This window comes from Pelobates fuscus, chromosome 1 (assembly GCF_036172605.1).
Source record: "Pelobates fuscus isolate aPelFus1 chromosome 1, aPelFus1.pri, whole genome shotgun sequence".
Taxonomy (NCBI): Eukaryota; Metazoa; Chordata; class Amphibia; order Anura; family Pelobatidae; genus Pelobates; species Pelobates fuscus.
In genome coordinates, this window is record NC_086317.1 from 313,721,548 (window position 1) to 313,739,248 (window position 17,701).

General features: G+C 40.1%; 1 protein-coding gene across 3 annotated transcripts in view; it reads right to left on the reverse strand.

The window, feature by feature from the left end:
- The window catches only part of MITD1 (microtubule interacting and trafficking domain containing 1), a 214,485-nt gene that overhangs the window by 130,703 nt on the left and 66,081 nt on the right, over positions 1 to 17,701 (reverse strand). For 2 of the 3 annotated variants that reach the window (XM_063458732.1, XM_063458740.1), the window contains exons 10-14: positions 16,724 to 17,050; positions 13,301 to 13,372; positions 7,932 to 8,056; positions 5,336 to 5,408; positions 2,670 to 2,873 (exon numbers count right to left, since the gene is read on the reverse strand). In XM_063458732.1, the coding sequence (XP_063314802.1) occupies positions 2,670 to 2,873; positions 5,336 to 5,408; positions 7,932 to 8,056; positions 13,301 to 13,372; positions 16,724 to 17,050 (801 nt within the window). Of the gene's footprint in view, positions 1 to 2,669; positions 2,874 to 5,335; positions 5,409 to 7,931; positions 8,057 to 9,817; positions 10,270 to 13,300; positions 13,373 to 16,723; positions 17,051 to 17,701 lie in introns of those variants that run through there. The other variant, XM_063458750.1, reaches the window with a different exon arrangement.

A 17,701-nucleotide genomic window follows, 5' to 3' on the forward strand; every position in this document is an offset into this window, starting at 1 on the left:
AGCTTGAACAAATGGTCACTTGTTTAAAAATTGTCTGAATACAAGTGATACCCTTTGTTCATCAGGGGGAATATCAGGTCCCAGTCAATCTTGCCACTGGTTCCCGTATGTTCTGGGTAACCTGGAGGGTCAAGGTGGCTATCCTTTCCCTTGTACACCCGGAAGGCCTGAGTAAACCTAGTCTCGCTATCACAGAGCTTATACATCTTTACACTATACCTAGAGCGCTTGGAAGGAATATACTGCTTGAATACCAGCCTTCCCTTAAACTTCATCAGGGATTCATCCACGCATATATTCCTTCCAGGTTGTATAAGCCTCTGCAAACCTGGCAGCGAAGTGAGTGATCAGGGGGCGGATTTTTTACAGCCTGTCAAACTGGGGATGCTCCCTATGGGGGTACAGGCTGTTGCCGCTGAAGTGCATGAAATGTAGAATCATTTCATACCTCTTCCTTGACATACATTGGGGGTAGAGCAGATGGGGCTACTGCTCCAGGAGCGGATGGAGGGCTTCTTTATGATGCCCATCAGCATAGTCAATGCCCAGAATCTTTTAAATTCTGGCACATCGATGGGGGCCCATTGCTGCTTTGCCAAAAAAGAGTCAGGCTTTGCAGCACGAACTGATCGGCATATAAATTAGTTTGGGCGACAATGTTCCCCAAAACATTATCGCCCAGAAACACCTCCATAAACTGCTAAGAGCTAAATCCTGCGACATCCAAATTAACGCCAGGATTTGCAGTAAAGGATGGGATATCTGGCCTCTGGCAATGAGACACTACCCACTCCTCAGCAGTACGTCTCCTTCTGGCTGGGAGACTAGCAGGCACAGATACAACATAACTAGATACATCACTAGCAGCAGACACTGTATCTAGTGATGATGTATCTGAGCACCTGGCAGGGTCAAAATCAGGGTCGGAGTCTGACATAGACGCGTCAGGCTCTAGCGCAAGGATGGCATATGCCTGCTCAGCGCTATATGACTTCCGTGACCCCTATGACATGATCACAATCACTTTACTTAGTGATCTGCCACAAAAAAAAAATAAGTGCTGCTGTGCAAGAGCCTGTGATCTATACAGTGATCATTGGCAGGACAGGGGTTAATGGCTCTGAAAAGAGCCTTTGGGTCTCAAGATTTTACAAATCTCTATCTAAAACTACCTAAATCTCTCTAGCTAAAACACACATCTCTCTCACGAAAGCACAAGTGAAGAGAGGGATGGAGATCCACACTAATCAGACAAATGGGGAACACACTTGGAATAAAATTGTTAATGGGGCAAGCAGTAATTGGATGACCCTAGCCTGCCCCTATGATGAGGCAGGCTAGGGACACCCCCAGAAGCCCCATGATGCACTGCCTTTAGAAAGGCAGCGCCATCTTGGGAGCCACATGGCTGGAGGGGGGGGGGGGTCTAATATTGATTATTTTATAAATTTTATATATATATATATATATATATATATATATATATATATATTTTATATATATATTATTATATCTTCATTGAGTGCCTCGAGGCACTCAGCACATGCAGAGCATCGCTGCAATAGTATCAGAGCTTCCAGTGCTCAAAATAGCCGCAGACATATCAGGTACGTACGAGGTCATTATGGACTATTTTTTGTCGGACGTACCTAATACGTCCGCGGTTGGGAAGGGCTTAAATTAACCCTATAGTTACCCAGAACACTTCCTCTCAATGAAGTGGTCTGGGTGAAGTCGCTCTGTCCTTTTAACCCTGCAAAATAAAACAATGTAGTTTTATGTATATTTTGTTGGGTTAAATCAAGCGAGTTTCTTTCTGACAGCCACTGAAGGTGGTTCTGCTGCACTGACCAAGCAGAAGCCCCGCAGGAAAGCAGTGATTCAATGCTTTCCTATGGGGAAGTTTGAATGTGCCTGGGGCATATGCTGCACATGTGCATTAGGACCCTGATGCTCCTCTATAAGGAGCATTACGTTGGACCAACCCTGGAAGTGCAGAGGTATTCCTATTACCTCTCACTTTCCATGTACAAGGCAATGGCACATTCGTCTGAAAAACACCTTTATTTCTCACACTAAACTACAGCAGTTTCAATGTTAATCAGAAAGGTTAGAACAGTTTGTGAAGGGGCACATGAATACCAAATTGGAAGCTTTTATGAGTGAAAGTATATTTTTCTCCTAAACTTGGCAGCCTAGAAGATTTTTAAAAGTGAGACTACTGATATATCCCCATTGTATAAATGCAAATTACTACAGAATATACTAGTGCAATATAAAGACTAACAATGATAAAAATAATAATATGTACTGACTTCTATGGAGGCAATTTATAACAAATAAATGGTTTCTTTTTTGTGTAGACACATCTTCTGAGAGGGTATGGGAAGCAAGACAGCCCAAAATTACCAATATTGCCTATTTAATCACATATTAAAGCCAAATTCATGATGTTCACAATTCACATCAGAACTGGCAAGGAGAAAGATAAACTCTTACGGGTATTTAGTTTAGACTTAGCAATCATTTTCCGATAACAAGAGTGTCAAAACCTGTTTTTATAACACAGGGTGTGATATTTATTGTCCATTGCACTGCAGAAAATGATAGACACAGACAGTGATTTGTTTAGTATGTTCCAAGGCAGCTCATATGTAAAGAAACTGTACCTGCAGCTGATGTGTTACAAACAAGACACTCCTATTTCGCATTCCAATCTTAATTGCTTTGTTGAACAATTCTTCAGCCACATACACGTCCACTGCACTAAGTGGATCATCCAACAGAACCAAGCTTCTGTCACTGTAGAGAGCCCGGGCCAAGCTGATCCTCTGGCGTTGTCCTCCACTGAGATTTACTCCACGTTCCCCTATCTAGAGTGAGAAAGTTATTTTACTATCAGCCAAACACAAATACACATTGACAAAGGAGGTGGGATATCAGTGCTTGCTAGTCTCTTCTTTTCTAGCAATACGGTAGGTATGGAACGGAAGGTAGTGTCAAGAAGCAGCGCTTATGGTGGTCTTCTCAAGCTCAGGGCAAAAAAAGGAGAAAGGATACAAATTTAGAGTAGTATATTTGACTGTTGGTGATAGTAAATAAAGGAAAAATTGCACTTACAATTTTCTGGATCTTATATTCATGGTGATGGTCTTGATGCAGGTGCAGACACCTTTGTGAGTGCATCAAGACCACCATCATATCCATAGATGGGGATTGTACCATCCAGGCGCATATATCTGGAGCTAAAGATAAGCTCCAGAAAATTGTAAGTGCAATTTTTCCTTTATTTACTATAACCACCAGTCAAATATACTACACTATATTTGTGTCCTCTCCCCTTTTTTTGCCCTGAGCTTGAGAAGACCACCATAGGTGCTGATTCCTGACACTACCTTCCACAAATACACATTGATAAAAGCTGCCAAAAGAACACGGCATATGTATTAAAGGACCACTAAAGTCACCCAAACGACTTTCCCTCAACGAAGTGTGGTCTGAGTGCAGTGGTCCAGTCATTTTAACCCTGCAATGTAAAACATTGTAACTTTGTTGAAACTGCAATATCTACATTGCACAGTTAAATCCAGGGGCTGGATATTACCTAGGATAGGGGCACTTTGGCATTAGGAACACAGGTTTACTATAGTATTCCTTTAAAGAAAATTATATAAAAAGTCAAACCAGGAACTGCACTCATCCATACATAAAAATCAAGGGCCAGCATTAAGACACTAGAAATAGTTTGTAATCAAAAAGAAAAAAAGGTCCATACACTCCAAGACTTGGATATGAAAATTTATTGGAACCAAAATATCCAGTAGCAACGTTTCAAACATTAAGGACCTTTTGGTCGAAACTTTCCTGTTGGATATTTTTATTCATAAGGTCTCAAGGCCTGACTCAGACACAGGGTCATCACTCTCATCCGAAGAAGAACAAGATTACCCAGGGAGTGCAGACAAGCACTGGTGCGAGCTTTACCCACAAAAGACGATCCACAGGAAGCGTACGCAGCGCTCCAGGCCTCCATTAGGGATGACCTGTAATTGATCTGGGATGATATCCAAGGTCTCAAACACAGCATGGGATAGATGGAGACGGACTATAATAACATGCTGTCTGCCCAGTCGGCCACGGCAGATACACTTGCTACTTAGACAGCAAATTCTGCAATATGGCCTACCACACTACCACATCGCTACAACTCACTACACACTACCACACTACAACAACCTACTGGGTAGAAAGCTTCATATCCAGATTGATTTTGTGAGCCCACCTGAAGGCCCACCTTCAAAAAGACCTAACTGACCACTCTCCAATCTTTTCCAGATGGGATACATACAAGCAGAGCTGTATTTAGCTTGAGGGTGACTAGGCATTTGCCTTGGGCGGCAAAAAAACCCTTGTCAGTCTTTTTCTTGGGGGGGCCCAAGAGCTGGCCACCTTAGGCTTGCCCAAAGCTGGCGTCTGTTCTGTTTGTGGGCTGGCGGCGAGGGCTCACTCTCCCCTCAGCTCTTCCTGCTCATCCCCCCCGCACGCACTGCAGTGATGCCGGATGCCAAAAAAATGATGTCACTCCAGCATCACTAAGAGGTGCGCGAGGGAGCTGAGCAGGAAGATTACATCTCCCTCACCACCTGCAGTGACCTCACACCTGTGCCTGCCGAACTGCAGACAGCTTTACTGGATCCCAAGGAAGAATCAACTCCAGCACTCCTAAAGGTAGGGAGGCTGCATTGATTGGACATTTAATTTTTATTTTTTTAAATTGTGAGTGTGTTAGTGTGTGTCTGTTAATGAGCATGTGTGTGTCTGTTAGTGAGTGTATATGTGTTTGTCAGTGGTAGTGTCTGTCAGTGTGTTTGTATCTATCACTGAGAGTGTGTGCATGTATGTCTGTCAGTATATTCATGCATGTTTCAGTGTGTGTATGTGTGTCTGTCGGTGTGTGTATGCGTGTGTCAGTGTGTGTGTATGTCTGTTAGTGTATGTCTGTCAGTATGTGTCTGATCATGCCCATGCAGTCTCACTGCTCCATTTTTTGATACTTAGGAGTTAAATCACTTTGTTTATGTAGTCCAACACACACCTCCCTGCATGTTATGTGCACAGCTTTCCCAAATACTTCCTGTAAAGTGAGATCTAATGTTTACACTTCTTACATTGTATAGTCTGTTTTATTTAGAATTTCTTATCTATAGTTGTTATTCATTTTAGAATGCCCCTGAGTTGATCGTTCTCAGGCTTTATCAAAGTAAATCCCAATAAGTGAATATAGAGAGGATATATTTCAGAAAGATGATAGTAACTTGTGTATTGTGTTACTTACCTCTGTCAGGTCACCATCTGGTAAAGCATCAATGTCAGGATACAAGCAGCATACTTCTAAAGTGTTCTTGTATCTGTACATAGAATGATATTACGTGATAATAGCAATAATAATAATAACAATGCACATTCATTAAAGTACTATGAAATGTTGTGCAGCATGTGAACTCTTCAAAAAAAGGCTTATATCATGTTGTCATTGTGACGAATGCCCTTTGGACCCATTCTTTTTAATATTTTTATTAGTGATATTGCAGACGGTCTTGATGGTAAGGTATGTCTTTTTGCTGATGATGCTAAGATATGTAACAGGGTTGATGTTCCAAGAGGGATAAGCCAAATGGCAAATGATTTAGGTAAACTAGAAAAATGGTCAGAGTTGTGGCAACTGACATTTAATGTGGATAAGTGCAAGATAATGCATCTTGGACGTAAAAACCCAAGGGCAGAGTACAGAATATTTGATATTAACCTCACCATCTGAGGAAAGTCTTAACCTCACCATCTGAGGAAAGGGATTTAGGGGTGATTATTTCTGATGACTTAAAGGTAGGCAGACAATGTAATCGAGCAGCAGGAAATGCTAGCAGAATGATTGGTTGTATAGGGAGAGGTATTAGCAGTAGAAAGAGGGAAGTGCTCATGCCATTGTACAGAACACTGGTGAGACCTCACTTGGAGTATTGTACGCAGTACTGGAGATTGTATCTTCAGAAGGATATTGAAACTTTAGAGAGAGTTCAGAGAAGGGCTACTAAACTGGTTCATGGATTGCAGGATAAAACCTACAAGGAAAGGTTAAAGGAACTTAACATGCATAGCTTGGAGGAAAGACGAGACAGGGGGGATATGATAGAAACATTTAAATACATAAAGGGAATAAACACAGTAAAGGAGGAGACTATAATTAAAAGAAGAAAAACTACCATAACAAGAGGACATAGAGGGACAAAGGTTTAAAATAATATCAGGAAGTATTACTTTACTGATAGGGTAGTGGATGCATGTAACAGCCTTCCAGCAGAAGTGGTAGAGGTTAACACAGTAAAGGAGTTTAAGCATGCGTGGGATAGGCATAAGGCTATCCTAACTATATGATAAGGCCAGGAACTAATGAAAGTATTTAGAAAATTGGGCAGAATAGATGGGCCAAATGGTTATTATCTGCTGTCACATTCTATGTTTCTATGAGCCCATCGAACAAACGCTACCAACAATCCAGAGTATGCGTTCGGTATTTCTTTTGCATGGCACTCCCGAAGTTGACCGGCAAAAGCCCCCTGGAACTATTTTGGGCACAGGACCATATGTGCGATGTGTCAGAACTTTACCCCAGTGGCGTTTCAGCTGTGTTCGTGGGATTTGAGCGCTTTTTGGATATGTTGGGCGCTCAGATCCAGGCTTTCCGGGGATATATAGACTGTGGGGTTCCTATGTGGGAAATATGTATTTTGATGTGTTTTTCATACTTTATGTTTTATCGCTGAGTCATAGTGACACTGCACTTTGGGGACATTTTGTAGGTGTGTATGTGGGAGTGTTCTGGGCGGGTTTGCTGTGACTCTGAAATGTATAAAAGCAGGCCATCTGGCCAGATTCAAGCATTCCAGTTTGTACTCCCAGAACTATGTGTCGTCTAGTTACCGGGAAGGGAGAGAGCTAATCACTGTTCCAGCTTTTCCAATGTGGAGGATTCAGCGGGGAAAGTCCTTGTAAGGACTAGAGCTCCCAGGACTGTGTGTCATCCAGTCCCTGAGAGTAGATAGAGCTAGACCCCTATTCGGCTCCAGGACGGAGAGGTTCCAGGACCCCAGTCAAGCCATGGCGACTGGGGGCAGAAGTGCTGAGGTTTTTCCCTTGTTCCAGCTAGGAAGCAGTCCTTGGCGGAGGTACCCATCCGGGGTACAGGGAGCTCCGTTACAGTCATTGTTTGGTTAAAGAACGTTTTACTTTTGTACTCAACCAGTTATAATTGATGCCAACAAAAGCAAAAGCGCTAAACTGTACCAAATGACTCTACCAATGCATATGCTACTAACAAAGGCCTTGATTTAATATTTTTGGATGAGCTTCTCAAATTATTAATATTTTTGGGTAAACTTTTTAAATGCTTTTTGTAGGATGTTAAAATTTCAAAATATATCATAAATGAAAATATATATTAATATTTTTTTAAAAATATATATTTTTAAATATTTAATAGTTTAAAAATGTTAACAAACAAAATTAAATCTTTTGAAAAGGTTATTAAAAAAATCGATCTGCATAGGCCCCAAAAGTGGCATCCATTAAATTTTTAGTGTGTCTTTCTGACAAGTTAAATTAACTGAGGCGTCATAGTGGCGTCTCTTGAGACAGCGATCATACATTTTAATGTTAAGACTCTTCATGGCTAGCAAAATGAATACAGCTGCTTTAAAGGGCAATTGGCACTCTAAAAATTCATAAAAACTGCACAAATTGACACATTAACAAATTTGATTAGAACACTGCAACAGGCAGATGAAGTGGAACTTCTAGCTATAATTGGATTTCCAGATCACAGTACTGAAATCTTTACAATTATACTTAAAACAGAAAATATGCATATCACTTACTTTTCTCCATCATATTCTCTCCCAAACAAGATGTTTTCTCGCAGCGAAGCATTGAAAATCCATGGCTGCTGAGCTGCGTAGGCAATGTTGCCTGCCACTGACATTATACCTTTTACCAAGGTCACCTAAATAAAGAACAAACACACGTTTAGCACTGATTTAGCAGCATGGCAGTTCAGTATCTGAAAATAAAATTATGAACAATTCAATCCATTGATTTTGTAATTACTTTCTGTAAGGTAATTACAATGTATAGGTTAATTTCCAAAACACTAATACAAACATGCATTAAGGCAATTCTTCTAAAGGTGTGCTATTCTGCCATTAGATTATTAAAGGTAACTGGTTCAGTCACTGCTCAACCACTCGAGCATGCACAGCCTTTTACACTGCTGCAGAATATGTGACACTTCATCTATACTGCCTCCCTTGGTAAACTCATTAGCTCCTTTGGCTTCCAATATAATTTCTATGCAGATGACACGCAAATCTACCTGTCCTCTCCTGATCTCTCCCCGTCCCTCTTGACTAGTGTCTCTGACTGTATTTCTGCTATTTCTAACTGGATGGCTGCCCACTTCCTTAATCTAAACTTGACCAAAACTGTAATGCTGGTCTTTCCTCCCTCAAGTGTTGTTACTCCTGCGTCTGTCTCCCTCCAAGTCAACGATGCTACCATCAGCTCCACCACGCAGGCTCACTGCCTAGGTGTTCTCTTTGACTCCGACCTCTCCTTCAAGCCTCATGTTCAGTCTATCGCCAAATCCTATAATTTCCATCTCAAACCCATTGCACGCATCTGCCCCCTACTTAACGCCAGATGCGACTTAGGTGTTGGTCCATTCCACTGTCCTTTCTTGCCTTGCCTACTGTAATCCGCTTCTCAGTGGTCTTACGTGCTCCCAACTTGCGCCGTTTCAGTCCATAATGAATGCGGGGGCAAGGCTCATCTTCCTGTCCGCCCGCACCGCCCACACCTCACCCTTCTGTCCTTCCCTACATTGGCTTCCTATAAGATATAGAGCTCAATTTAAAATTCTGATTCTTGCTTTCAAATCTCTGCATAATGCTGCTCCCACCTATCAAGCCTCCCTTATACACAAGTATGTCCCGTCTAGGCCCTTACGATCTGCTGAAGACTTACGTCTATCTTCTGTCCGTACTCCCACCTCTGATGCTCGCCTTCAAGATTTCTCGAGGGCTGCATCGTTCCTGTGGAACTCGCTTCTCTCTTCCGTTAGATGCTCACCCAGTTTCCACTCCTTCAAAAAATCGTTAAAACCCCACTTCTTCATAAAAGCATATCACTTAAACTGTTAATAGCTCCTGTCTGATTCCTCTTCTGCAACTGTCATTAGTCTAATACTATCCTTACCATTTGTGTAATTTTACCCCACTCCCTCTAGCATGTAAGCTCATTGAGCAGGGCCCTCAACCCCTCTGTTCTTGTGTGTCCAACTTGTCTTGTTACAACTACATGTCTGTTTGTCCACCCATTGTAAAGCGCTGCGGAATTTGATGGCGCTATATAAATAACATAATAATAATACATAAATCCTACAAGTCAACAGAAAATTAGTATCTCAGATTTGTACAATGCCTACTCTGAGTATGTAATAGCACATCCTCAAGATTGGGTGTGTTCTTATGTGATTATGAGTTATTTAGTATTTTTTTTTTTTTTGAGTTTTATACTACCATACCTTAAATAATTAATTTAAGGCCACCTGTCATGATATTTTCCATTTTGCAGAAATGAATTCCTCTACAGAATTCATCTATATATTGTGCTAGCCAAATATCTAGCATATGTATACATTTCTTTATAAAACACCACTTAAATCTCACTCCCCAGAGACTCTATGTCTGTCTGCATCAGAACACACTTATGGGCTGCTCTCTGAGTCAGCTGCAATGTGTTTCAGTGCATGTACATTGTGCGCACGTCATCTGAGTAATTGCCATGTTGGATGAAGACCTTGCAAATGTTTTCTTTCCTTCATTCAATATTTTATATTCAGCAGGTCCAGCAATGCGAGCATGTACTCAGAATCAACAAAGAAGTCAACCGATTATTATGCCCTTAAGGACGGAGTCAATTGTACAAAACGTAAACAAAACCTTAAAATTTGCGCTACATGTCTGTTCAACCATGAATTACCTCTTTCACATTAAGTGCACCCACACCTATTATATATAATTTTGTTCAGGAGAAACATGGCTTTCATTTCACATCAACTATTCATATATATGACAAGTTGTTATGAAAAAAATCTAAAAAAGTGTGAGAAATTAAGATATTTTTTCTTCATTCTTTTAGTTTTGTGTGGCATTTTACCTGTGAATGTTATAATGCTGTTAGCTTTTAGTACAATAAAATACACATGTTTGTATTAAGCAATGTCTCACAAGTATAGCAGTTCCCCCCATGAACAGGTTTTATGGTGTTTTGGAAAGTTAAAGGGTCAAATATAGCACGTTCCATTTTACAGTTTGTACACATTGAAATTTGCCAGATTAGTTATGTTGCCTTTGAAATCGTATCGTAGCACAGGAATGAGAATTACCCCCATGATGGCATACCATTTGCCAAAGCAGAGAACCCAAGGTATTCAACATGGGGTATGTCCAGTCTGTTTTAGTAGAAACTTATTCACAAACACTGGTCAAAATTAGCGTTCATATTTGTTTTTGTGTGAAAAAAGCAAAAACAAATATGAACGCTAACTTTGGCCAATGTTTGTGACTAAGTGGCTACTAAAAAAGACTGGACATACCCCACTTGCAATACCTTGGGTTGTCTACTTTTGCAAATGGTATGCCATTATTGGGGTAATTTTCCTTCCTGGGCTACCATCTGAAAGGCAACATTACCAATCTGGCAGATTTGTATGTGAAAAAAACTGAAATACAAGCCTTATATTTGACTCTCTAACGTTCCAAAACTCAATAAAACCTGTACATGGGAGGGCTACTTTTATACTCGGGAGATTTCACTGAACACAAATATTAGTGTTTCAAAACAGTAAAATGTATTACAACAATATCATCAGTGAAAGTGCCGTTTGTGTGTGAAAAATGAAAAAAAAAAAAAAACTTTCACTGACAACATCATCGTTGCAATACAATTTACTGTTTTGAAACACTGATATTTGTGTTCAGCAAAGTCTCACGAGTAAAAGAATACCCCTCCATGTACAGGTTTTATGTATGGTGTCTTAGAAAGTTACATGGTTAAATATAGTGCTAGCAAATTAAATTCCCCGGACTTTCTGCCTGGGTTGTCAGGCACGTCCCTCAAATTTTAATTAATAAAATCACATAATAATGTTTAAAGATTACATAAATATACATGTAGAATTTTAATATATACACATATATATATTTAAATTCTACATGTAAATTTATGTAATCATTTATGTAATTATATATTAATTAAAAGATTGGAAAAAGCATTTGACTCTCTATTTAATAGGCTGATGTTCTGGCAATGAAGCAAGCACATCAGCATCATCATGGGAGCTGTGCCACGTATAGGGAAGCCAGGGCAAGCTTCCCAAAAGGAGGCAATGCAAAGCGTATCAATTAAACTGTTAATAGCTCCCAACTGATTCCTCTCTTGTAACTGTCATTACTTCTCTAATACTACACTTTGTGTCACTTTACCCCACTCCCTCTAACATGTACGCTCATTGAGCGGGGCCCTCAACCCCTCTGTTCCTGTGCCTCCAACTTGTCTGGGTACAGCTACATGTCTGTTCGTCCACCCACTGTAAAGCTCTGCAGAAATTGTTGGCGCTATATAAATAATATTAATAACAATAATAAAAGGATCATGCCCATGAGGGGAAGTGAAAAAAAAAATGTACAGCAAAAGGAACAGGTTTATAGAAAGTTTACATTCCAACAACAGGTTGACTTTAAATAACAAAACAAGCAGATGTATAGAGTTTTAGAAAACATAAAATAATTATTATAACAGCGGCAAATGTATTATTTTTTTTGAATTGGTTGGGGACTAAATATCCCATAAAGATCAGGCTCCAGACAGCTGCTTGTACATCATGCAAACGTAGTCTACAACAGCTGCAGCACCAAATGCATGCCATGACTGTTCTATAGCAAGACCCATGTGCCATCTGATCTGTTGCATCAGATGTTTGTGACTGTTAACATAAGCTTGGCTAAGCTGGATGACTTTGCACAAAAAACTGTGTTTTTTACATTTAACTTCTTACCCATCCTTTGCTCACAGATAAGAAGACAGTTCCTTATTTCTCTTCCAGTTTACATACATGTGAAAGTTCTCAGGTTATATATTAGAATGATAACTTTAAATGGGAACTGTCAACAGACTCTATGGAAATTGTATCACTGAATAAAATTAGCTTTTTGCATGTGATCCTCTGTTTTCTTTAAAATATTTTCACAAATGCCTTTACAATCCAGTTCATTCCAGACAAAACCAGGCTAACATTGCAAGTGAGCAGGAGGAGAAATATTATTTTAGACACCGCTTACAAAATTGCAGGGGTTGTGTTCAAAGTATAACTTTATTATATGCAACTGTTTGTCATTGCTTTAACACACAGATCACACTTGATCAATTCTGTTCGTATAAGCATGACTGCATACAGTACAAAACATTTATGCCACTATCTCAGGAAAATGAGCACATTTCCAAAAGGAACCTATTAAATGGGATAACTAAAAAAGTTTCTAAATAAGAAGTGAATCAATGTGCGATCCCATTCACACTCAAGCTGCACATAAAAAAATAATAAATAATAATAAAGAGGATGAATGAAAAAGATACTGTATTAATCAAAATTGTAGACATACAAAAACAATATTTTGGTTTTGTTTTGCCATATACATTGGTTTCATTTTCTTGAATTGCTAATCAATGAAATTATTATTATTATTTTGATTGGTATTTATATAGCGCCAATAAATGAGACAATTAAACAGTGAGACAGGAACAAAAGGTAGATAGGTAGACCTAATGTTCCTGTGTCACTGTGTAATTGCCTAATTTAGTGTAAATTTCTCCCACTTTCATAATATTGAGTAAATGATTGTGAGACTTTAGTTTCCTTTCCTGCCAAGCTCATGCCAGAATTTTACCCTTTCTAAATTTCATAAAATTGTAATCCTGATATGACAATAGTTCTTGATAAAGCACATTTATTACCTTTGTTTATAAGAAAAGCTTTTATAAATATTACTGTAGGGAATGACATGGTAAATGTTAGAAAGCATAATGTAACAGGATATCATATATGAAGTGACATTAAACCCCACTCTCCTCCTCCTCCACTTTCTTATGTAAAATTCTAAATTAAACTTGAATAGGAATGTTCCCTTACCTGACCAAGTATAGATAATATGAAAGAACTTTTGCCACTCCCAACACTTCCACATATTCCAATAAGTTTGCCCTATAAAAGCAGAAACATGTTGTTATCTGACAGCATTTTCGATCAATCTTAATTTTATTAGCAATGCAAGCATTCAATGAAACACATCTACATAGAGATGGCATGGACCACATTATTAAAAGGACACTGTAGGCACCCAGACCACATTATCTCATTGAAGAGGTCTGGGTGCTATGTCCCTTTGGCACTTAGTGTTGCAATGTAAAACATTGAGAAACTGCAATGCTTAAATTGTAGCTCTAAGTCTGCTAGAAGGACTTCCTGGTTTGAAACTGACTTTTGGTCCTTTGTTTGACGCTGGTTGTCCTCGCACTCTACATGAGGACTTCCAGCGTCAGATTTTTCCCATAGGAAAGCATCGATGAATCCTTTCCTAAGGGGGCATCCTAATTTGAGCGTGGCCATTGGCGCACATGCGCATTAGGTCTCCCCTGCAGGATGACGTCGGCGGGGGAGGAACATGGGCGGAGCCTGACCCAGCACCGAGGGACAATGGCGTTGGATTCAGGTAAGTGGCTGAAGGAGTTGTAATCCGTTCAGTGCCGCGGGAGGAGGGGTTGCGAGGGAATGGCTTTGTTTTCCTGGCACTATAGAATCCCTTCAAATAAATGATCAACACAACACATTGCAAGCAATTGTTAAATACATAAATTGTCTAGATCACGTAAAACAAGTCGCAAAAACTACCTATGGGTAGGATGGAAGACAATGACTAGCAGTGGAAAAGCCACAGTGGATAAAATAGATGATTTTTAAAATGTGTTTGTTTTTTTTTTTTTTTTGTTTTTTTTTTTTTTTTTTTTTTAAATTCTTTATTTTTCGTGCAATAGAGTTAACAGACAAGCCTGTGGTACCACAATAACAGCTCAGGCGATTCATAGCTTATATTGACATAAAAGAGGTACGTTGCACATTTTTTTTTTTTTTTTAAGGAAACAGGTTATAAACATTTGGTCAACAGAGATAAGACAAGCTTTGTGGTAGTTACGTTCAGAACATAGTGTTATTATATGATTTTAGCAAGCTTGACTATATAGTGAGGTCGATAGAGTATTATTAAGCTCGTCGTCGCTTAACAGTGCTAATTTAGTAATAGCTCATGGATTAATGTTTCTCGTTTAGAACATAACATTAGGTAAGAGTTAGTCATTTTTATGACCCTATGTAACACCGCTTTACTATCTAGTCATGCAATTCTTACTTTGAGGGCTATTAGAGCTAAGACTCGCATCAGTTAGGGAACCAGCATGAAATTTTATATTTATCGATTAAGCTAACACGTTTGTGGGTACTACATGAGTAAGTCGAAACAATGTTGATTAAACTAGTGGTTCGTTCTTAAGTTAGATATCTTGCAGGCTTTAGGCTAGACAATATGAAGCTGGAGTATCTAAACATATATACGTGTAGGCAGTTAATAACTCTGCAGGGAGTGAGGTAAATGCAGCCCAAAGACTGTAACATTACGGTCAGGTAGTAATTGGAGCAGTTCCCGTATGGAGGAGCCTGGTGAGGGAGTCCAGCAGGAGCTCTCTGTGTCTGGCATACCCCGGTCTAATCCCAACTGGTTGCCAGACGCAGTCCTCGAGGGCTCTTGTGCTGTCGAGGGCTGTAGCACCATGCGGTCAGTGGGAGAAGCTGATTGTCCTGCTTGTTCTTCCAGCCCTGGTCAGTAATGGAGCTTGCTCGGTCCAAGGTGGCCCAGAGTGCGCTTCTGGGGTTACCGCTTTGGCATGGGCATGTAGAGGAAGTGCTGGCTGTGGTGATTCTCGCCTGTCAGCTTGCATTGTCTGGGATCGTTTCATGTTCCTTCAGGGACCTCCCATGGTAGCAGCTCAGCTCACCGTCTCAGTCGGTTCAGTTGCTGTGCAGCCGTCGGCCATTTTGATGTGACCGCGTGGAGGCCGCGCTCCTCCAGCTTCGGGCCATCTAGGTGGGATGCTTAGTCGGTAGCCCGCCTTATGAGGACCGGGATGACCCCCCCGGCCCACAGGGGGGGAAACAGGACCAGGAGGGAGCCAGGTAGATGGTGGTTCATTGTAGTCGGGGTGGAGAGCGAGGCAGCGGCCGTCCGCCCCACTCCCCTCCCGTGTAGGCCTCAATCTCTGAGCCCCAGAGTCTCGTACCAGGACCTAGGGCTACCCTGCTGCGGGCGCCCCAGCTACACCGGGACACTCCAGAGCCTCGTGCCAAGGACCCCCGGGTCAGTATAAGCCAGGTAAGGTGGGTAAATACCCTGTTTTCCGTTGTTTGCTCGGGAGCCCTGTTGATATGCAGCCTCCTGGCATGGCCGCCCGGCCCCGCCCCCCCTAAAATGTGTTTGTTTTTTAACTTACAACAATCTTTTTTGTTTTAATTAAACATCACTTACTTTAATAACATTCTTTTAAAAGAAAAAACAATATCTATACATTATTTAAGACACATTATAGTTTAAAGGTTATTGAGTATACCAGTGTTATTTAGCATAAAGCTGTATATTCATGCAACATTTACATTTTTGGTAAATTAATTCTATTAATCCAAGTTAATTTGTCTGCAGAGATAACATGCACCTTTTCACAACAAATATAGTTAGATAGTTAGATAGGCTGAAAAGAGACTGATGCCCATCAAGTTCAGCTTTCCTCACATGTTTTGTTTTGCTGTTGATCCAAAAGAAGGCAAAAAAACCCACCATGAAGCGCTTCCAATTTTGCAACAAACTAGGAAAAATATTCCTTCTTGGCAGTCAGATTTATCCTTGGATCAAGAATATATTACCCTTCAGTTTAAAAATTATATCATTAAATATTATGTTTTTGCAAGTATGCACCTAGTTGCTGTTTAAACAACTGCACAGACTCTGATAAAACGACTCCTTCAAGGAGAGAATTCCACATCCACATTATTGTTCTTACGGTAAAAAAACCCTTTCCTTTACTTAAAGGACCAATATAGGCACCCAGACCACTTCAGCTTAATGAAGTGGTCTGGGTGCCAGGTCCAGCTAGGATTAACCCTTTTTTATATAAACATAGCAGTTTCAGAGAAACTGCTATGTCTATAATAGGGTTAATCCAGCCTCTAGTGGCTGTCTCATTGACAGCTGCTAGAGGCGCTTCTCACTGTGATTTTCAAAAAGCTAACTATTAAAGGGACACCCAAAACACAATTACAACCCATGCTCAATGCACATAATTCACACAACACATGTTATTCATTTTAGCTGCAATACTAATAACCATGTGCTTGCTGGTATCCATTTTTATCCCCAGCATATTTCCATTAAATGTTATCTTTCCCCATCCATAACAAAATTAAAGATTTTCTTTGAAAACTTAATTACCACACTACCGTTTGCATACAAACCTTCTGCAGAGTGAAATTGATATTAAGAAGCACAGGTGGGTGCTCAAACAAGGAATATTCCATTCCTCCAACACACAACGGTTGTTTCAAATCAAAATGGCCATTTTCTAAACTTGAGCTTTTCTCGGGGGCACTCTTGTTATGCTGCTGGGAAAGTTTTTTGTTACACGAATCTTCTAATCTATCGGTTTTATGGTTTTCACATATACTCTTTAAGCTGCCTTTCCCTGGTTTCCATGATAGGTAAGCTCCTTTGAATTCAATGATGTCATCTGGTATCCCATTCTGGTTACTGTACATCTCGATCTCCTCCATCAAGAACAGTTTCTGCAAAAGCGGAAATCCAATACAAGCATAAAGGCAATGAAAATTGAGATTTATTTTATTCAACTGCATGGGGATGGGAGAGGATATTCAAGTTGAAATGTACTATTGATAGTTACTATATGGAGGTACAGGAACTCAAAACACAATTGTCAAAATGTCAACAGGAAAGTGTGCAAATCCATAAACAGGTACATTCATGGGGTAAAGAGGTTAAACTAGACACCTCCTTGAATGAGTCTCAAAGTTTGAGTAAGCAATTGCAAACGTTGCAGGAACAGGTTACCCAATTAATTACTGTTTAGTCATGACAGAACCAATCGGTTAAACATTCTGTTGCACCCTCTTTCTCTGATAAAAGTGATGGAAGATTGTGGCTGAGAGTGATGAGAGTGCCCAGAGTGAAAGTTACATTTTCTGTTTATTCTGAAGGTCAGATTTTAGAAAAAAAAAAAAGAAAATCTGTGGTGTTACAAGGTGCCAACCAGGCCAGAACACACAGATCAGAAGGAATTTCCCTCCAAAAGGAGATAAAAAAGCAAAAACTTTAAATTTCTTAAGGAGACTGTTGCAGAACTCTCAAAAAATGGTACAGCTAATTTTGCTGAACATCTAGAGTCATGAAGATGCAATGCAATCTTTGGGAATGCATGA